The sequence below is a fragment of the Talpa occidentalis genome, unplaced genomic scaffold, assembly GCF_014898055.3.
Source record: "Talpa occidentalis isolate TD23 unplaced genomic scaffold, MPIMG_talOcc4v2.1 talOcc4.7, whole genome shotgun sequence".
Taxonomy (NCBI): Eukaryota; Metazoa; Chordata; class Mammalia; order Eulipotyphla; family Talpidae; genus Talpa; species Talpa occidentalis.
In genome coordinates, this window is record NW_023605083.1 from 2,125,165 (window position 1) to 2,145,319 (window position 20,155).

The 20,155-nt window shown below is 61.3% G+C and overlaps 1 protein-coding gene across 1 annotated transcript; it reads right to left on the reverse strand.

Annotated features, from left to right (window-relative positions):
• Positions 1 to 796: 796 nt before the first annotated feature.
• On the reverse strand, positions 797 to 15,115 carry GTF3C5 (general transcription factor IIIC subunit 5). Its single transcript, XM_037492940.2, has 11 exons — positions 14,958 to 15,115; positions 12,133 to 12,349; positions 10,795 to 10,993; positions 7,048 to 7,243; positions 6,526 to 6,630; positions 5,554 to 5,668; positions 5,090 to 5,170; positions 4,850 to 4,947; positions 3,872 to 3,954; positions 3,263 to 3,405; positions 797 to 2,752 (listed from the first exon to the last, which is right to left on the reverse strand). The coding sequence occupies exons 1-11, from the start codon at positions 15,108 to 15,110 to the stop codon at positions 2,607 to 2,609; spliced, it is 1,536 nt and encodes a 511-aa protein (XP_037348837.1). The 5' UTR covers positions 15,111 to 15,115; the 3' UTR covers positions 797 to 2,606.
• Positions 15,116 to 20,155: the final 5,040 nt, after the last annotated feature.

The window sequence follows — 20,155 nt, forward strand, 5'->3', positions numbered from 1 at the left end:
CTGTCACCAGCGGCAAGAGCTCATCTTTTTTTCAGAGCTGAAGAGTCCTCCAGCCTCCTTCACACGCTCACCTGCCACCGGGCACTCAGGTGGCGCCCAGCACCGGGCTCCTGCGCCCAGTGCTGTGGTGGACACTTGAGTCCCGGCCCGTGGCCCTGCTGGAAGTTGAAGGGCAGATCGTGGGGGCCCGGGATGCCCTTGAAACTGGATGCACCGATTTGCGGGGACTCACGTTTCTCTGCAGTCTCCACAGCCATCGGGAACTCGGGGAGTCTCTGACCTCCCCGCTAGTCTAGGCTAGTGTCGAGGTTCTGAGCGGGCGCAGCCGCAGGGCAGGAAAGCATCTCGGGACAGGGGCACCCACCGCTCAGGCAAACACTTAGAATTTTCTGGACCGGAGCGTGTTCCGAGAGGGCAGACGCGGCTGTGCACAGCGCACCCGGCAAACGCTGCAAGTCAGGCCGGCGCCGGCTGCCTTCTCGCCGGCCTCCTGCCCGCCCTCGCCCAGAGACGGCGGAAGGCGCTCACCTCGGCCAGCCGGGGTCTGCCGACTCGCAGGTTACAAGGCGCTCGGAAAGGAACATTCAACCTTCATTTTCCAGCAGAGGAACACCCATTTCAAACTGCAGGGCCCCTAACGTGTCTCGCCACCCTGGAGACTCGGGGCAGGGCTGTCCGTGCTGTGGGGAAGGCGCGAGGCCCTCAGTGACCCAGCGTCCTGCCGTTTCATCATGACTGCCTGGTCTCTGCCAGCACCCGCATGCCTACCTGCACCGCATGCCTACCTGCACCGCATGCCTACCTGCACCGCATGCCTACCTGCACCGCATGCCTACCTGCACCTCGCCGCCTGCTCCGGGGCCTGCGTTTTCCACTTTCAGAGTCTCCTATTACAGGACAGGGCGGGGGTGTGGGGGTTGAGGTTGGTGGTGCTGCTAGAAGCCCCGGCCTCTCGCATGGGTAGGAAAGGAAGCTGGTGTCAGAGAAGCAAAATCCTAAAATTTTGTCTTACTTGGGATAGATCTGTGTAAACTGATTTTTTATGTACATACAAAAGCTCTGTCAGAAGCAGCCGCCAGCCCTGGCGCTGACTGGGGTCTCCAGATACCATTTCCATACCCGGGGTGCGGGGCGGCGGCTGGGCCTGGCAGGGCGGGGCTGTCTTGGCGACTGGAAGCTGAAAGACCAGCCGGTCGCAGGCCGCGGGGTCCCTGCCCAACAATCCGGGCAAAACACAAAGGAATCCTGGCGCAGGGGCCGAGGGAAGTCCTGGCCCTGGAGGAGGGCGGGGGGCGTTTCCAGTGAAAAGCTTTTGAAGGGGCAGCGTTTAGGTTTCTAAGTGGGGCGTCAGCGTCACCAAATCCTCTTCCTACATGTGGGTGGAACTTAAGAAGGTTCCGACGGGGCAGCGAGGTGGTGGGGCCAGGTTACAGGATGGGTGTGGAGAGGGGGTGTCCCGCCCTCTTCACCGCAGATTTGCAGGGGGACCCAGGGGCTTCGGGGAGATGGGAACCAGAACCTGGCAGCTCTCCCGTGAGGGGCACGTGGGGAGAACCCCCACAGCCCGGCGGCCCAAGGGCAAACAGTAGGCACCAGAGGAGCAGGTGGGACCCAGCTCCCCTCAGGAAGTTCTATTTCTGGTGGCTTCAGGGACAGGCCTGGGGCAGTGTCTCCTCCCTCCCCACTGTCCCCCCCAACAGCTGCTGCTCCACAAGGTGGTTCACTCCATGCCGCAAATGGGAACTGGACCCCCAGGAGCCTGACCCTCAGGGTCTAATCCTGGCAGTGCTAAGGGGCTGACATGGGCTGAGGGGCCGGGTCTGCGGGCCCAGGGTAGGGTAGCAGCTCCCATCTGGTCCAGGCTGCCCGAGTGCTTCTGGGAGCACAGCCCCGGAGCCAAGTGCACCCTGGCAGCTACAAGAGCGGTTTCCTGGAGGGCCCTAGGGCTCACCCCTGGAGCAGAAGGGGCTGACTTGTGACCCCACGGCCCTTCCCTGGCACCCCACCCGCTTGGCGAGGGACCTCAGGCCTCTCTGTATGGTGCTGGCACCACCCACGTGAGGTCACTGAAGGGGGGCTGAGGGAGGAAATGAGGGCCCAGCGGGAGCCCACATCCAAAGAGCTAGGAAACCCCTGGGTGCAGCCCCCCAGTGAGGCGCCAGGACTCCTGGGAAAGCTTGTTTAATAAGTACGATTCCAGCTGGGCCTGGCCATGGCCAAACCTACCCCAGATGAGCTCCAGCCCAAGGCCAGGCTCTGCCCTCTGAGAGCAAGCCAGCCTCCCCACGCTGTGTCAGGGGAGAGAGGGAGAGGCCCTGCCCGACGGCTTGCTCCCCACCTCCACCTCCTGCTGGTCTCAGCCAGAGGGAGGCGAGGGGTGCAGCTGGGCGCCGGGCATGGTCGCCCATGGAGGTGTGAGCCAGGCCTCAGGGCTGTCCCCAGGCGTCCAGGCCAGAGGGCAACAGCAGGGTCTGCTGCCCCAGCGCCAGGCCCCCTCGCCTTCAGGGCCCCCGAGGGCAGCCTGGCTGGCGTGGCGGCACAGGGCACCCTGGCTGGTCCCGGCTCGAACAGGCCAGACCCAGCGCGGGGCTGGGAGGCCCAGGGCATCACACATAGTCTAGAATCTCGGTCTCCATCTCGTTCTCACTCGCGTCTGACGGCTTGAAGTCCTCCTCATCCTCCTCCTCCTCCCCCGACTCGGACGTCAGCTGCTCCTTCCCGCCGTCGGCTTTGCTCGGGCTAGAGAAGAGAGCTGGGAGGGACAGAAGGCCAGAGTTACCCCAACACAGGCTGCCGGGGGCCTGCGGGCAACCAGGGCGGCGCTCTTGAGGGACTCGTGGGGCAGGACGGCGTGGGGGCCGGGCTAACAGCACTGCGGGAACATTCTGCTTGGAGCTTCCTTTTGGGGCAAGGGCCACGGCCTAGTTTCAGGCTCGGAGGTGCAGGGGCCTGCTCGCGTCAGCCGGTGGGGGTGGCTGTGCCTGGTCCCCAGCAAGAAGCCGTGAGGGGCCTACTGAGTGCTCTCCCTGCCTGGTCAGACCCGCAGCCCAACGAGAGCCCAGCCCCTGGGACAGCGGGGAGCGGGGTGCAGGGTAAGGGACCTGGGCTCCTGCTGGCCCATCCCCACTCTCCCCTGGATGTGGGACGGCGTCAGGGCGTAATGTTCAGGCCCCAGCGGCGGCACTGCCCAGCCAGGCTCCACCCGGGGGGCCTCAGCCCGGTGGGGGCAGTGCCTCCCTGCCCCTTGCCGCGCGGCCCTCACCAGGCCTCTTGGAGCGGATGGTCTGCCGGATCATGAGGGACATGGCGTCCCGCAGGTCGTCGCTGGTCTTGGGCAGGCACCACCCGTCCCGCTCCGTGCAGGCGCTCTCGGCCCCGTCGTTGCGGTGAATGATCTTTTGCAACCTGGGGGTTGGGGAGTCAAGTTCTGGGCTGGGGTATCTGTGAGCTTGGCCGCGCGCTCGGGAGCGGCCCCAGTACAGCCTGTGAGGAGCAGCTGGACAGCGCGCTCCTGGGCCTGCTTGGCCCCTGTGCACACAGCATGTTCCCTGTGAGAGGAGCTGGCAGCTCGCCCCAGACTTGAGGCCGTATTTAACCTGCACCCCGGCCCCCACTTTGTAACTGCCACTAAAGCAAGTGGATTTGAGGGTTCTGAGAGTCAGGTCAGGCCCCGAGGAGCAGGGATTTCACTAGAACAGATGCTGCTCAGGGCGCAGCCTTGGGGACGTGAGCCCAGAGTCCACCCCAACCCCAGAGGGGGCCTTCTCCCCAGACTCGCGCCCACGTGCCATGAAAGAGCTGCTGGAAACACACTGGGAGAGCCTGGACCCGAGTTCCCGGTCCCACCTCACGCCAGGTCCCCCCTACTTACTCCTCCACGTTCAAATCGCACAGCTGGTAGAACATCTGTCGATATGGCGGCAAGGCCCCCTCCCGGAAGATGTAGACCGAGTCCTGGGGAGAGGTGGGGAGAAGGGAAGGTGGTGGAGCTGCCCGAGGCAGGCGGTGTTAGAGACACACACGCTGGCCAACCACGGAGGCCTCTCTAAGGAGCTGGCTGGTCCCTGGATTCCCGCCCTCGGCCTGGAGCACAGGAGTCGCCTGTGTGGCAGGTCAGGGGCTCAAATGGCCTCACGCTGGCTCTGCTGTCCGAGGCTCCCTGCTGACCTCAGGGATCGATGGCCTCCGGGAGGTCGCAGGCCCCAACATGGCGTGGCTCAGCCAGAGCCACGCTCGCCTCCTCGCCAGGCAGGGCCCTACACACCGGACACTGTCCCACTGCCCAGCTGGTGCTCGCCCTTGCCCCGAGCAGCCAGGAGACAATGGTACAGGGAGATTGTCCCCAGGCCCTCTGCCCTCTCCTGCAGGCCCACTCTGTGCCACCCCCGATGTGAGGTATCTGACTCCAGGTGGGCCCCCCACTGTGGCACATGTGCAGCAGCAGAGCATGGGGAAGGCCTCTGGGAAGGATCTTCTGCAGGTGCAGATGTGGGCTGTGGGCCCTGGCGCGTGCCCCTGCAGCACTGCCCGCCCTCCAGCTGGGCTGCACGGTGCTGTATTCACTTGAGCCCAGGCCTTACCTGGCCTCCCACGTCCGCCGCTCATGGGCAGCCCTGCACAGCAGTGGTATGGGTGCCCCTGAGGCCAGCCACCACCTGTGGGCACAAGCGGCCTTCTGCGCCCCCTGCCTAAGCTCCCTTCCTGCTGCCCAGGCCACCCTGACGGCGGGAGTGGAGTCTAGGTGCTGGGCAGGCAACACTGCCCCACAGAATCCCGGGGGTCACAGTGCAAGCCCTGCACAGCATGTCAGGCCTGCACAGGGCCCTCACTGGTGCCCAGGGGCACCCACCTTGAGCTTGTACTTGCTGGAGGCCGACTTCCGTGTGCCAGCCATCCCCGAGGGACCCAGGCCCTGCTTCAGGTCATGCATGGTGACAGGCTGGCTGGCTGCAAGGGACGACAGCAGTGCTGTGGATACAAGGTGGCCTTGCTCCCCACGCGCACCCTCTGCCCGCCCGCCCGTCCAGGTGCCCGTTTCGTCCACACTGCCGGTGAGGGCGAGGGCCTGCCTGCAGAGGCTGGCACTCACAGGTCTTCTTGACGGTGATGGGGAGGCTGTAGTTGTAGGTGCTGCGCTTGGCCTTGACGGGCATGTCGCTGGGGGCGTAACCTGCAGACCAGGGGGCGCATCAGGCGGGGCTGGCCTGTGTGCCTCCTGGATCAGCACTGGCTCCAGAGAAGGGGGCACTGACCACGCAGGCTGCGGGCAGTGGCTCATGAGGCCGGAGCTGCACGTCCACACGGCCTGGCCCGCGACAGGCGCCGGGTGACCACGGGCCAGGCAATGATGGCGCCTGCGGCTCAGGAGCTCAGGGGCAGCAGCCGGGCCAGGGCAGAGCAGACCCTCACTCTACGCTGTTGTGCGGCCCGCAGAGCTCCCCAGGGGGAAAGGGCTCTTGTTCTCGCCACTGGAGACATCCTTAGCACAAGGGAGAAGACTAGAAGCGGGAGAACAGAAGAGAAAGACAAGGAGCAGATCCTGGTCATCTTTACCGTATTTCATTCCGCAGCGGATTCGGAAATCAAGCACCTGGTAGATCTTGGCTTCCGGGTGTTTCCGGGGGTCATATCCGTATCGGATCCACAGGCTTCTCCAGGGGCCTGTGATCTGAGAGAACCAGTGAGAGAACATGGAGGGTCAAGACCCACCCTTGGCCCCCTCAGGACAGAGGCCTATGCTGGGGCAGCACACACCCCAAGGCATGGACACGACTCTGGACCCCAGTTCTGCCCGTGCGCTGGCACCAGGGCTTCCATCTGGTGGCGGTGACGCGGGCCCTCCCCACAGTGTGTGAGCATGGAGACGCAGGCCCTTGCCACGAGCTGCAGCGCTCCGCGCTCTGTCCACGCTGCTGCTGGCCTGGCCTCACACGGCGCCCGGCAGGGCCTCAGGGTGAGAAGGCCGAGCGAAGAACCCACGGCCGCTCTCTGAGCCCTGGGGTATGAGGACGAGGGGCTGAGCCTTTCTTATCCCTGCCACGTGTCATGTCTTCTGCTGTGGCTCCACGCAGGGGCCCTTGGCAGGCAGAACCCCTTCATCCTGGCACTAAGGAGGACCTCGGTAATGATGCCCCCACCTCCATGCCCTCTGGGACTGAGTCCCCATCGGCTCTGCCCCCTTTGGCATAGGGAGAGTGGGCAGAGGCAGGGGGCCACTGTGGCTGGGGAGCTTGCGGCCAAACAGGTCAGTCCCCAGGGAGGTCCCCTAGGATCCTCCTCAGGGGTAAGCACCCCTCCAGGAAGGAGGAACAGGAACGGTAACCTGGCGACCGGTCCTTAAACAGTTCTTCAATATGAGGTCAGTTAAAAGCGTGATCCTTAACCCCAAAGCCACCCAAATCTGGCCAGAAGTAGGCCCTTCTAGGGGCTGTCGCACTGTCAGGGGTGGGCGCCTGCTCTTGCTGTGGCTCTGAGGGGACTTCAGGGGTAGGATGACCTGGGGAACTAAGCTGGGTGGACACTTACCATGTAATAGGCCACGAAGGGCAGCAGGACCTTGAGCTTGTCAGGGTGGATGCTGAGGTTGGCCTTGACAGCATTTCGTGACCAGATGGGGCGGATGTCGAACAGCTGGGGGGTGAGGCAGAGGCCACAGTGAACAAGGCAGCTCCCCCGCCCCGCCCCTCGCCGAGACCCGCCATCTTTGCCTCTGGGGACGCGGGGACAGGGGAACGAGCCCCGGCCGGGTCTTCCCAGAACCCGCAAGCTGGGGGGGCACTGGCAGGACGAGGCTGTCCAGCCCATGCAGGCGCTCGGCAGGTCCATGAGTGGACAAAGACAGGGCTGGGGCTGGGCGCCAGGCGGAGGCCACCTTATGACAAAGCCCCGACTGCCCCCCGCTGAGGGCATTCTAAGACGCATCTTCAGCTCTGGGCTTTCGGACACCACCCCGGGGCGAGGCATCCGGGTGCTACTGAACCCTAGCACCCGCTTTCATAAAGTCAGCTGCCCGGTGAGGGAGCTGAGGGCGAAGGGCCCAGCGCTCACCTTCCTCAGCTCCTCCTCCACCTTCTGGTCCATGGGGCTGGCACACACCTTCTTCCATGTCTGCACCGCGGCCTCCAGGGGCTGCGCGGGCACCTCGTCCTCCTCGAAGTTGACAAAGATGGCATTGTGGGGGCGCCGGGCCCTGCTCAGACCGATCAGGTTCTCCCCGGCGACAGGGGGGTTATTGTAGCCTTCCCTGCAGGCAGAGGGAGCCAGTGAGGCCCGGGGCACGAGGAGACTCCAGGCGCAGGCCTGGCAGGATGAGGCAGGGAGCCCCCCAGGCTCGTGGTGCCCGCGGTCCAGCATTTCCCTGGAAGCCTGGCTGGGGAGAGGAGCCTGCGCCCCCAGGCTGACGCCAGGAGCGAGAGGAAGTGACTGCCAGACAGCCGGTAGGAGCGGGGCCTGTGGCTCGAGCAGAGCTGAGGCTGGGGTGCAACAAAGGGCACCTGTGGGAGGCTGGTGACAGGCGGGGAGCAAACTCAACACCTGCTCAGCAGCCTTCACTGCTCAGCCCCCTAAGCCGCAAAATAATCCCTGAAGGAGCCCCTTCTTGGGGAAAGAACAGAGGCCCAGAGGTCAAAAGCTGCCTCCCAGCTCCTCGTAACAATGTTGCCCAGTGCCAAACCCAGAGAGGCTGCGGAGACCCCAGCCCACCCGGGCCAGGTCTCCAGCCCACCCAGGCCATCCCCTGCAGCCAGGCCTGCGCCGGGAAGTGAGCTGGGAAGTGAGCTTCCGCAGGAATGAGCAGCTACCGCTGTTGCTACAGCCCCTCGGAGCACAGGGGCTAAATGCCAGGTGCCAGGCTGCGCTCTCTGCTCACACAGGGCACGCCCGGTGCTCGCAGGTTACCACGGGAAGGTGGGCGTGGCAGAAGCCCGCCACCAGCTTTACCACTACTGCTTCGTGGCTAATTTCACCTCATCGGACCCTCCCCAGGCCACCTGTCCCGACCACCTAGCCTCATCCGGGGCATCGCTGCCTCTTAAACATGATCCCATTTAATTTCCTACAAGGATGGGCCAGCTGCACGTCTGTGCTAAACAGCAGATTTGTCCAATTTGGGAAACCAAATTGGAAAGTCGAGGCCTTTTTCGAGGTGACTCCACTAGGAACCCGTCCCCATAGGGCAGCTTCACCCTGATTTCAGATGCCTCCCAGAAACCCCGGGCACCTGAAAAGGAAGCCCTGTGGCTCACTCCGGGAGGGGAGCTGTCTGCAGGTCGGCAGCAGCAGGGAGGACCCCTGAGCCCCTGCTGTCCCCCGAGGAGGGACACCCTCAGGCCAGCCTCCTGGTTGTCCTGGGACCCGACTGTGAGGAGCTCAACATCCCCAGACCCAGGCAGGGAGCAGCCTGCGCCCCCCCTCAACAGTACAGTTAGCCAGGAAGGCCAGTGGGGCAGAAAAAATCAATGTGGTCCTGGGAGAAAAGGCAGGTTCTCTCCACGAGCGGAAAATCGATACACCACTCAGGGAGGAACACAGGCCTGGGGCCAAGGGCGGCTCCCCGCCCCCCAGCCCCCTCCCCGCCCCAGGCTCGGGTGCAGCTGCCTGCTGGCCCTGCAGGACAGAGAAGTGACTCAGACGCTGCCAGCCGGTGCCGGGGCCACCCAGTGCCGGGGTCAACACCCAGTGCCGGGGCCACCAGTGCCGGGGCACCAGTACGGAGGGAGCTGTTTCTTTTTTTCTACTTTTGTTTGTTTCTGACCATAAGAGTAAAATGTTTGTGGGGGAAAAGTACTCACAACGCTTCAGAAAACAGTAAACTTGCAGACCCCTGCCTCACGCTCTGTGGCGCTGCGCGGGGTCTGGTGGAGTCATGGAAACCACCGCTCACTCAGGGCTCCCGCCCGCGGCGGCCCGGTTCCTGCTAGTTACAGGTTTCCGTAATGTTTTGGTCTAACGAGCCTGATTTAGAAAAGGCCACGGGAGGGGAGGGGGGTGTATGTGCGCTCGGGGAGGGGGTGCTGTGACTCCCCCTCACAGCCTCCCCCGTCACAGCTCTCCTGAACGAGGAGGGGCGCCAGGTGCAGGGGGAACTGCAGCATCAGTCCTGAGAGACGCCCCTCACGGCCCCTGAGGCGCTGCGGTGCTGGGGGAGCAGGAGCTGCTGGTCCTGGAAGCTAGGACGCCGGTGGGGTCCATTAGAGGATTGTTTTGGAAAATGTTTGGAGTGTTCCATGGTCTTTTTCTTTAAAGAAAACACTACACCTTCTGCCCAAAATTAACTCTGAGCGCCTTACCCCTTCCACTGTCCACACTCCAGGGCCACTGGCCCCACGCTGTTCTTTAGCTAGAGCCAGTGCTCTGATCTGGAATATTCTTCCAGGATCGCCCCTGTTCCGCTGTCACAGCTCAGATCTGTCTCAGATGCTAGCAAGACCGAGAGCCGTCTGACACCCTAAGCCCCCGCCCTGGGGTGACCCTTTATCTCCCTGAAGACACGCATCTGGACACCGGCTCCCCTAGGTCCCCGGGAAACATGGTTATTCAGACAACTGTCCTGAGCCCACACTTCCAGACTGTTCCAGGCTTGTGTTAGCCCTGCGCAAGGTCCCGACACCCCAGGCAGACTGTAGGGTAAGTAAAGTGTCAGGCTTTTCTGCTCTCCCACCATTAGGATGGAGGATGGACCCTTGCGGTCCTGCACGCATGCCTGATGGCGGGCACCTGGAGTAGGGTGTGGGCATGCGTAAGTGGGTGCACCTGGGCTGACAGACTGGGCTTATAAGAGCAGCATCACGGAGACGCCAGCAGAAGCAGAACCACGAGAGCAGAGAAAGAACCACCAGAGAACGCTGGAGAGCCCAGGTAGAGTGAAGACTTGCTGGGGGCTGGGAGACCTGCCGTGTACCTGGTAAATCCCAATAAAAGCCTGAAAAGCCACCGAGGGCACCTAGGACTCGCTCCTCCTTTACCCGTCTGCTCGGGCCATAGAGAACCCTCCTGCCCTTATACAGACCGAGCTGAAGGAGCCTCGTCCCTGTCATCTGACCAGCCGCTTACTAATTCATCAAATCCGCCAGGCTCGCACTGTTCTAAGTATCTCCAAACTCTTCAGTCTCTTTAACCCCCGAAAAGCACAGGGGCGTGGGCACCACTGTGAGCCCGCTGCAGATGGGGACTCTGGGGGAGCAACCAGGCTCGTGCAGGACGGCCCGCCAGAGGGCGCCTCGCGCTCCCCACCACCAGGCTCTGTTTCTTGCTGCTCCGACAGTTAATCCGGGAACGTTCTCACCTGCGAGTCTGCACGGAGGCAAGCTCAGGTGTCAGTCCTGAGGCACACTGCTTCTCAACACAGGGAAGAACATCAACAATTGTAATAGCTTTTGCCAGATTGTTCTCCCGCTGACCTGACCCGGGGCTCCTTCAGGAGAAGGGGTCTCATCACACCTCCAGGACACGCCTCAGGGACAGCGCAGAGCGATCCTCCTGCTGGGCACGGCCTAGGACAGATAGGGTCTCCCCTTCTCGTCAGGGCCCCTTGTCACCAGCCGCACTGCCCCTAGAGGCGCAGTGGCCATGGGCTTGGGCAAAGCCCCTGCTGGCCTGGGGGGGAGCGGCGCCTTGGCTGCCCAAGCACGAAAAGGCCACATTTTTGGAAGCTTGAGACACGACACGGCAAGACTCCTGGACGAACACCCCCCGCTACGGGTCGGGCCGTCTGCCAGCGCCCTGCTTCCTTTTGCTGGTGGGCTCAGGGGGGCCTCACTCTGAACCCCGTGCTAGTGAGGACCCCGGGGGCCTTACCGGTGCTGCGTCTCGGGCCGGTAGAAGTAGTCGACAGGGGCGTCCAGCCGCGAGAAGATGGGCGGGGGTATGTAGAGCGGCAGCTCCTGGTGGAAGAAGCCCTCCTTCTCGGGCCGCAGCAGGAGCACCTTCTCGTACATGGACACGTGCCGGCCGCCAGGCTCCGTGTGCACCGCCAGGTACTGGAAGTCGGACATCCCTGGCAGGAGAGGGCCGCCGGCACGCCCAGTCACGCCCACGCAGGACCTGGCCGCGTAGAGCCCCGCGCCCACGCCTCCTGGGGGGTCGCCGACCAGCCGCAGGACCGACACCACAGCCTTCGCGGCGCCTCGTGCGCCAGGCCGCACACGCTCCAAGTCACTGGCTAAGTGTCGTGTGGGGGGACGGGTTCTGCGGTGGGGGAGGCCAGTCCAGGGCAGCGCCTCAGTGTGCAGCGCGTGGGACCCCCGGGCCCTGCTGGCGCAGACACCGAGATGCCGCACGTCTGACGAGCCCCAGGGAGGCGGCTGCAGCCAGCCGGGGACCCCGAGGGGCAGGCTGAGGGCCAACAGTCGCCAAGTGACTCCCTGGGAAACCTGGCTCCGCCGCGGGGGTCCTACGTTCCCCCCCATGACCGACGCTCGAACGCCCACCCGTGGCCCCGTTTTGTTCTTTCCCTTTCTCCTCCTGCCCCCTCAATCTTCATTCCCATCAGTCTCCCCTAGCGTGGCAGCCGTAACTGCAGACACTTCCGAGGCTAGCCAGCCGTCTGGCAAGGGCCGCCCGCGTGCCTGGCCTGGCCTTTAAGGGCATCGGCCCTGGCCTGAACCTTCATGAGGGCTGAAGGCCCGGTGCAGACGAGGGCCTGGGCTGAGGGAAGCCGAGCTGCCGCCCAAGGGACACACCCCAAAGTTCCCATAGTTCCCTTCCCTGGCCCCACCTTACCGCCTCCTGTCTGGGGTCCCCGTGGTAACAAACCCAACTGAGGGCCACGAGGGCTGTCGATCTACTGAGATTCAAAGGGACGCGCGGTCCCACAGGGCTGGGGTGACCTGGGAAGGCTGCAGAGGGAGCGGGACCAGCAGCAGCCAGGACCGAGAAAAGGTCTCACACCACCGGGGGTGGAAAACTGGAGGCCAGTTTTACTTGGGTCCCACACAGTGGGCTTAAAAAAAAGAGGGCAGTTGCTCATAGGCTGCAGCTTAGGGGTGCAGGCGACGGGCAACCAAGGGACGGGCGGAGGGGGCTGCTGGCTGCTCTTAGCCCGTCCTCCTGCCTGGGCAGATCCTGCCACCTCACACGGCCCCTCAGGCAGGGGCTTGAACCCCCCCAAGGGCTAGGAACACACTTGGCAGAGACCTTGAAATTTGTAAATGGTGGAGACGATGCCAAGGATCTCGATGTGGAACGCGGCCGTGGCGGGGGCCTTGGGCCCCTGGCCCTCGGGCCGCCTCGTTTTCTTCCTGATGCGGAGCAGCAGGCTGCTGGTGCTGAAGCGGTTGGCGCACACGGGGTGGCAGTAGGGGTCCTGGGGCCGGAAGTACAGCTCCAGCCTCTTGGTGGGGTCCGCGTAGATCTGTGGCGAGGCCAAAGGAGAAAAGTGAAGCCGGGACCAGCCGGCAGGGAGCTGCTCCCGAGCCAGAGCCCAATGGTGACCCCGACATCCAGGGTCTCACACTCAGCTTTTCACTCCCAAAGACTCATTTTGAAGCCCAAGGATCTTAGTTTTTATTTAGTAGGAAAAATGAGCAGAGTTTCTTCCTTGTCCGGGGCTGTAAGGCCAATGGTCAGGTAAAGCCACCAGCTATCAAGGTGCAATCTGGGGGTCACATGACTTTTCTGGTGCTGCCTGGGTCTGCATGGATCTACTCATCTCCCGAGCTTATGGGGGCTCTGAGCCTTGTGCAAGACTTTCTACTCTAGCAAACTAACCCCCCCCCCGCCCCAGGGTCTTGGTATGCAGCCACATGCAGACGCTTGTAGGCGCAAGGAGGTGACATCAATTGGTAATCACCACCTTGGCTCTGACTGGCTGTTACTTATCTTCCCCAAGTCCCGGTCCCTTCTCCCTACAATGGACGTAGCACAGCCTACCTCACAGGACTGTCACGAGCAGTAAATGACAACACGTGCAGACCACTTGGCCAGGCACCTAACAGACACTCAGCCTGTGTGCCCCACCCCCGTGAAAATGACTGCCCCACACAGGTGTCAGTGTGTGTGTCTGAAGGCACCACCGGCAAGCTCATAGGACAGGGCCTGCCGTTAGGAGGAGCTCAGGCAACACCTAGGAAAAGGAGATTCATGTATTTTTTATTTTTTTTTTAAAGATTTATTTATGCATACAAGAGCTGGGGTAAGGCAAGAGATGTGGTGGTGAGAGGATTTACCAGAGACACAGTGGGGAGCAGAACAGGCAGACTGACTGAAATACACTGCTGAGGGGAGCAGCGGGGAGACAGGGGAGGTCTGCTGTGCCATGTGGGTAGCTCCCTGGCCGGGGATGGAACTCGTGCTGCAGTGGCTGTGGACAGCTTCATAGTGCTGAGACTTAACCCCTTATGCCACCAGGGAGGCCCCATCCTGGAGAATCCCTTCTCACCAAAAACACATCTGAGACTTCTGAGCTGGGAAGGGCCCTGGATGTGGCCTGGCACAGTGGAGGTGCCCGAGAAACATGGATGGACTGAATGAATGGCCAGAATCTTTTCCAAAGGGTTCACGGTGTAGCTGGGGAGATATCCCTGGGGTTGGTGATAGTGAGGGTGCAGGCAATGCCACGGGAGCGTGATCAGGATAAAAGAACAAACGCCACCGATGGGTCCACTATGGCGTCCTGTGCTTAATGTCCAGTTGAGGCTTCTGGACATGAAGGATGAGGAAGCAGACAAGGAGAGCCCACACCGCAGAGGGGCGGGGCTTGTCTGACCTACCTTTCCTACCTGCGTCTTTAGCTAAAAAGGGGGACGGGAATGTATTTACTGCACCAGATTTTTGTGAGGACTCAGTCGTGCAATTGAGAACTATTCGGGAAGCAGGCACCCACAGGAGTGACCGAGACACACAGGGCCCTGCTCTCTTGGAGTTTACAGTCCCAGAGCTAAGACAAGGAATAAGTTGAGATAAAATTTCAGATTGCAATTAACAGGGTGAGAAGGCAGATGTTAACTGCCAGAGTCCACTTTAGTTAGGACAGTCGGGGTAGGCCTCTCCAAAGGAGAGACGGCTCAAGATCTGGTGCAGGAAAAGTGCTTACACAGAGCTAAGGACTCAACCCAGCTCCTCTGTTTGCCGGGAGACCTTTAAACAAGTTCATTGACTTCCTTGTAAAATGCGGACGGTGACAGTGTCTACCTGGTTAAACCAGGGTCACCTGCAAGTACAGCACCTCGCACTGTGTGTGGTACAGAATGTTAGCTGTCGCTACTTGTAAAGCTAGAAGTATACCACACTGCTCCTCCGTTGCCCTGCCTGCGAAGCAGCAGTGTTGTGGGCCGCGCGGGGTGAAGATTCAAAGTCCAAGTAGAGAGAGGCCTAGAGGGGCTTATGCCTGGAAGGTGCAGCCCCATGCACGCGAAGTCTCATTTTTATTTAGAACCAGGTCCCCAGAAGGTGGGCAAGCACGTGGGGATGTGTTATCCGGGATGCGACGTTGTCTGGTGCCAGCTAAGGTGGAGTGACCAGGGGCTATTGCTTGGGCGGGGTGGGGGTTTGGGGGGTGGGGTGTCTCCACAGTTCCTGCCAGCCAAAGATCCTGTCTCTAGTCCCTGTTCCTGCCTAACTTTCTGCTAATCTGTACACGTAAGGTTTGCAGCTGGTCTTGCTAGTCTGGCCGTAATGCCTGCCTGCTGCTCTCGGCAGATGCTGGATTCCCGGCAGGCTCCTCACACCAGGTCCCGCGCCCGGGTGAGAGGCCCCGCTGGCTCCGCGTGCGGTTTGGCCGGCAGAAACCCTGGCCCGAGGCGATGCCCGCTGGCAAGGGGGCGGGCCGGGGGCTCCACGTCCTCCTGGCCTCCAGACAACGATCCGCGCCGCCCGGGCCTAGCCGCGCTCCTCCGCGACAACGGGCCGGCTGCGGCCGCGGCAGGTTCAGCAGGACGCGGGGGGAGCCGGGACCCCGCCCGCCCGCCCGCCCGCGCGCGCGGCCCGCCTCCTCCCCGGCCCGGGGCCGCCCCGCTCCGTACCCGGGAGACGCCCTCCTCGCCGCCCAGCGTGGAGAGCATCCTGGCCACGTCGCGCACCACGCCCGGGAACTCCACGCACACCAGGCGCCGCTCGCGCCGCAGCTCCACCGGGACGGCGCCTCCCGGGCCCGCGTCCGCCGCCCCCGCCGCCATCCCGGCCCGGCCCGCCGCGGCCCGGCGTCCGCGCGCCCCCGCAGGCCTCGCCTCGGTGGTTCCGGGAAGAGACGTTCCGGCTTCCTCGCCGCGCCCGGACTCGAGGGCCCGCGGGAACGCGCGCCCGAGGGGAGCCCGAGGCTTGGGGGCGAACGACCGCCGGCCCTCAGCTGGGGCTGAGGTGAAGCGGGGGCGCCCGGGGGCGGGGCGAGGGCCCGTCTCGCACCCTCCCGCGCGGGGCCCGGGGCCGCTGTCGCGACTTCAACCAATGAGAACCCTAAGCCCGGCAGAAATTTTAGCCAATGAGGAGCCAGGAGGCAGCCAGGTTCCACCCCCCCCAAAGGTTAGCCAATAGAGAGTCATGACTAGGCCGCGTCATCGTCCGTCGTCGCCGTCCACCAATGGCAGCTCGGGGCGGGCCCTGGAGAACTTCCGGTGCGCTTCGCGCGGGGAAGCTCGCGGCGGGGAGCTGACTTCCGGGCCGGGTCCGCCGCGGGGTCCCTCTGGCGCGGACCCCGCTTCTGTCCGCCGCCCCGGGACGGGGCTTCCGGCGGCCCCTGGAGGAGATGACGCGGGCGTGCGGCTGGAGACGCCCCGCCGCCTGGCAGGGTGCCCTGGCGCCTGCCGCCCGCCGCGCGCTGCTCGGAACCGAGCAGAGGCGCCCGGCCCATCGGGGTGCCGGGGCGAAGCGGGGCGCCGCGCAGGGGGCAGCGAGGGCGCCGGCCCACAGGCCGGACAGGTCCTAAAAAGCGGGTGCCTGACCGGGGAGCCCTCGACGCGGCCCTTCAGGAGCGCGCGGTCTCCTCTGGGCGTTTAAAGGGATCCGGTGCGGAAAATAGGCCAGACGGGGCCAAAGTGGACTCAGGTCAACCGGGGGGCTGCGCAGTACGCGCCAGAGGTGCTGTCCGGGGCCAGGACGTGCAGTGAGTGCAAAGAAAGGACTGGACTTGAGGCTGTAAGGAGTAAGAGCAAGGGACCCCTGGATTTGAGTACCCCAAGTTTCTGAAGTGATTTTTTTAAAAAAGTTTTTATTTATTTATGCATACAAGAACTGGGGTACAGGCCAGAGGCACGGGGGTGAGAGGATTCACCAGAGACAGAGTGGGGAGCAGAACAGGCAGATTGACTGAGATCCACTGCTGAGGGGAGCAGCGGGGAGACAGGAGGGGTCTGCTGCGCCCTGTGGGTGGCTCCCTGACTGGGGTTCGAACTTGTGCAGCAGTGGCTGCAGACAGCCTCACAGTGAGGTTCTTTAACCCCTTTGTGCCACCAGGGAGGCCCCTCTGAAATGATTTCTAAATCAAAAGAGGACGTTGTTCTAGATGGGCTTAAGGAAGTCAAAGGACTGCAGACTGCCATACACCTCAAAAAGAAAAATGTGTGAGTTGAGTGTGAAATATGACATTATTTTGTAATTGGGAGACTTTGCAGGAAACAACACTCTGAAAGAGCAGCCCCTTTTGCCACCCCCAGCAAAGTACAACCCCCTGCAAGAAACGGATGACCTGGAGGGACAGTGCATTTCATCAGGGGGGACCAGTGGGCACATGTGTGATCTGACACCAAAGAATATAATGTATGGTGGGGCCCTGTGATAAAATTTCCTTTCCAACTTCTCATATTCTTTTGCTCTCCTCTGCTCACTGAACAGTCTTCAGATGGTTGGTTTAATTTTCCAGAGAGGAGAACCCAAATAACATGTTTCTCCCCTCTCTGGAGCTGTAGAATACTAAATTGGTGTATCTACATTAGACCCGTGTGAGTTTGGTGCCCTTGAGTCAGTCCTGGTGACCTCATCGCTGGCAGAGTTGACCAGTAACGTTAGCTGCACCAGGACATTTGAAAATCATGCAATATTGGGGCCGTGCTTATGCTGGACACTGACCCATCTGAAATTCAAATTATCTAGATGTGTTTTTATCTGCTAAATATAGCACCCTACCTCTGGCTACAGTAGGAATTGAGTCTGAACCTGCACATTTGACTCTAAATCACCTGGAAATCTGAGTGAGCCAACTGGCTCCTGACAGCACCCACCTCCCAACCCGAGGACCCGCCGGCTCTCTCTGCTCTCATCTGCTCCCCCTACAGCAGCCAGTGACCTCGGTAGAAGTCTCATGCTAGCCCTGTCTCCAGGGACCCTGCCCCTTCCCCACACTGCCCCACCTGGTCGGCTCCTCATCTTCCTTTATGTTTAGCTTGTCATTCACCTTGCCTGGGAGGTGGTGCCAACTTCTGCCCATGGAACCCAAATCCACCTCATCACACAGCACTGTTTTATTTCTAGTTCTCCTCCTGCAGAACGGCAGTTTCCTGAGGCAGGGGCCCGAGTCTGGATGACTGACCGCTGGCTTCCTGGCCCTGGCACAGAGACTACTTGCCTTTTGGCTCCTTTGAGCCTTGTTTGGTCCAGCTCCCAGATGGGGCATGGTCACCAGAGAGAGAGGCCCCAGAGTCACGGGATCTGAGGGGAGAACCTGGATGGAGAAGACAGGGCCAACTGGGCACAGAGCCTGGTCTTACCTGGGATCCAAGGAAAGGACAGCAGAGGTAGAGCTGTGAGGCCAGGCTGGGAGCAGAGGGGAGCCAGGAGGGACCAGGAGCCCAGTTAAAGAAGCAGCTGGACTTTCCCCCCAAATAATTGTAGCCTTCAGACCAGACACCAATCCTTAAAATCTACATATTGAGGGGCACCTTGGTTGCCTGGTTTCAGGGCGTCCTCTTCCACCTTGTTCCCTGCAAGATGGTAGTTTTCACCTACGGGAAAGAAGGGCTCTGAGGTCCCTGTGGCCCTCACCACCTCTGGTGGTCAGAATTGGAGTGTTGTGGAGGTGACCTGTACATGCCACTCCCTCTGGGGAGTGTTTGTTGCCCTGGAGAAAGGTGGGGACACCTGGCACAAGCCACTGCAGACCCAGGGCTCAGCTCCCCTTCCCAGACTCAGACCCTCCCATCGCCGACAGGCTGAGGGTAACTCGGCTGAGCCTTAGCTTCAGCCTCAGGCCTTGCGGAAGCTCTGCTTTCAGCACTGTCTGGAATGTGAAGTGGAAGCTCAGCCCTGTCCTCAGATGGACGGGCCACTTCCTAACGCTCCATCTGTGTGTATGGACACTGGACTGTGGTGGGGAATATGCATGTTGGAATGTTTTACTTCCCGTGGCAGGAGTGAGAATGGGTGGGGAGGGGCGTGTTAGATGAAACAGGTTGCTTCTATATTGGAGCCCACAGGATTCCCACTGTAGTCAAATATTAAGAAAAACATGACTTCCGTTCATTAATTCCACAAAAACATGCTGTCTCCAGCCTGTGCCAGGCAGCAGATCCCGCCTTTCAAAGGAGGCAGATAATAGACACATACAGTCCTCACACCTGGCCCTCGAGGGACTCCACGTGCCAAGGAAAGAGCAAGCAGGTGCTGGACACAGCTCGGACAGGTCCACACCCTAATCCCTGCAACCTGTCGGCGTGACCTTGTTGGGGGGAGGGTCTTTGTGATTAAGCTAAGGAATTTGAGAAGAGGGTGTCTTCGGCCCTAAACCCAATGACGGGTGTCCTTAGAAGAGAAAGGCGGAGGGAGGCTGCCTTGTGACCCCGGAGACTGGAGTGATGTGGCTGCAAGCCAAGGAGAGCGGAGCTCCCGGAAGCTGCGAGAGGCCAGGAAGGATTTGACCTCGGCCCTTCAGAGGGAGTGCGCCCCCAGAACTGTGAAAACAAATTCTTGTTGGGTTTCAAGTCGCCAGTTTGCGGTCACTCGTTGCAGCGGCCACAGACCCGCGTGCAGGGGGCAGAGCTCCCGAGTTCCCAAATCGTCCAGGATTCATTTTTGAAACTCCGTCATGAGTGGGTCAGATTGTCTTCTCTCGAGGCATGGAAGGCTTTCCCTGGCGAGCAGGCGTCTTCATGCCCCACCCCCACCCCATCGTCCTCACCATTTCATGAGGTCAGAGACCCTCATTCCCAGTGCTCGCTGAGGCACTGCAGACTCGCCCCATCGTCACGGCAGGGTGGTTTCAGACGTGCTGCCCCGGCGCCAGCTCCAGCTGGCTCCTGTGTGTGACCCCACCTGGGCTCCGGCGCCGCTCGGAGGGCTCCTGCCCCAGCCCTGGGCCTGCGTCTGACTAGCACAGACGGGCAACAGCAGGTGACGCCAATCAGGTAATGGGAGCTGGGGGGTCAAGCCAGGACCAGGGCGAGTTGACTGTTTTCTGCCCCACGTGCCCCATCCCCTCCTCTAGACAGCAGCCCAGATCTCTGCACAGCTGGGCACCCCAGTCCTGGAGTGGTGTGGTGAAGGGTACCCCAAAGCTCCTCCATCCTCTTTCCCAGGGGGTGACTTTAAGGGGGGTGACTGTCCCAGGGTCCAGCCAAGCCCCAGTCCCTGCTCCCTGATTGACGACCTGAACAGTCCTGTCCCCACAGAAGCGCCACGTGGAATAGCATTTAGCCTTAGAAAGGAAGGAGATTCTGACACATACTCGTCTATAAAAGGAATGGACCTCGAGGGCATTACACTAAGAGATAAGCCAGACCAGGCACCGTAGGGTTCTGCTCATGTGAGAGACCTAAAGTAGTCAGATTCATAGAAAGTGGGGAGGTGAGCACCTGGAGTTCGAGGGGATAGGGAGTGGGTGTTTCATGGGGACAGGGTCAATTTGGGGAAAATGAACAAGTTCTGAGTGTGACAGGGTGATGGTGGCACAGCCATGTGAATGAACTTCACACCCCTGAATTAGAGTTCAGGGCTAAGATGGTATGTTTCATGGTTGTGTATTTTGCCACAATTTTTTAAAAAGTACAAACAGAGGAATTGCTTTTCATCCACATTTAGAAAGAAATCTCTCCCCCATCATTAATAACTGTGACAGTGCAGCATGCACATGTGTAAATGCACATTTTTTTTTTCATTTTTAAAAAAGATTGATGCATACAAGATCTGGGGTGCAGGCCAGAGGTGTGGGGGGTGAGGATTCACCAGAGACAGAGTGGGGAGCAGAACAGGCAGATTGTCTGAAATACACTGCTGAGGGGAGGAGCTGGCGAGTCAG

What these genes read in the sequence shown, in the direction of transcription:
- GTF3C5 (XM_037492940.2), bottom strand. Translation starts at nt 15,110, where the DNA reads ATGGCGGCGGGGGCGGCGGACGCGGGCCCGGGAGGCGCCGTCCCGGTG. An exon ending in CACCATTTACAAATTTCAAG is followed by an intron (nt 10,994 to 12,132) that starts GTCTCTGCCAAG and finishes CTCTCCTGCCAG; the next exon opens with GGATGTCCGACTTCCAGTAC. An exon ending in TGCGATTTGAACGTGGAGGA is followed by an intron (nt 3,406 to 3,871) that starts GTAAGTAGGGGG and finishes CCCAACCCCCAG; the next exon opens with GTTGCAAAAGATCATTCACC.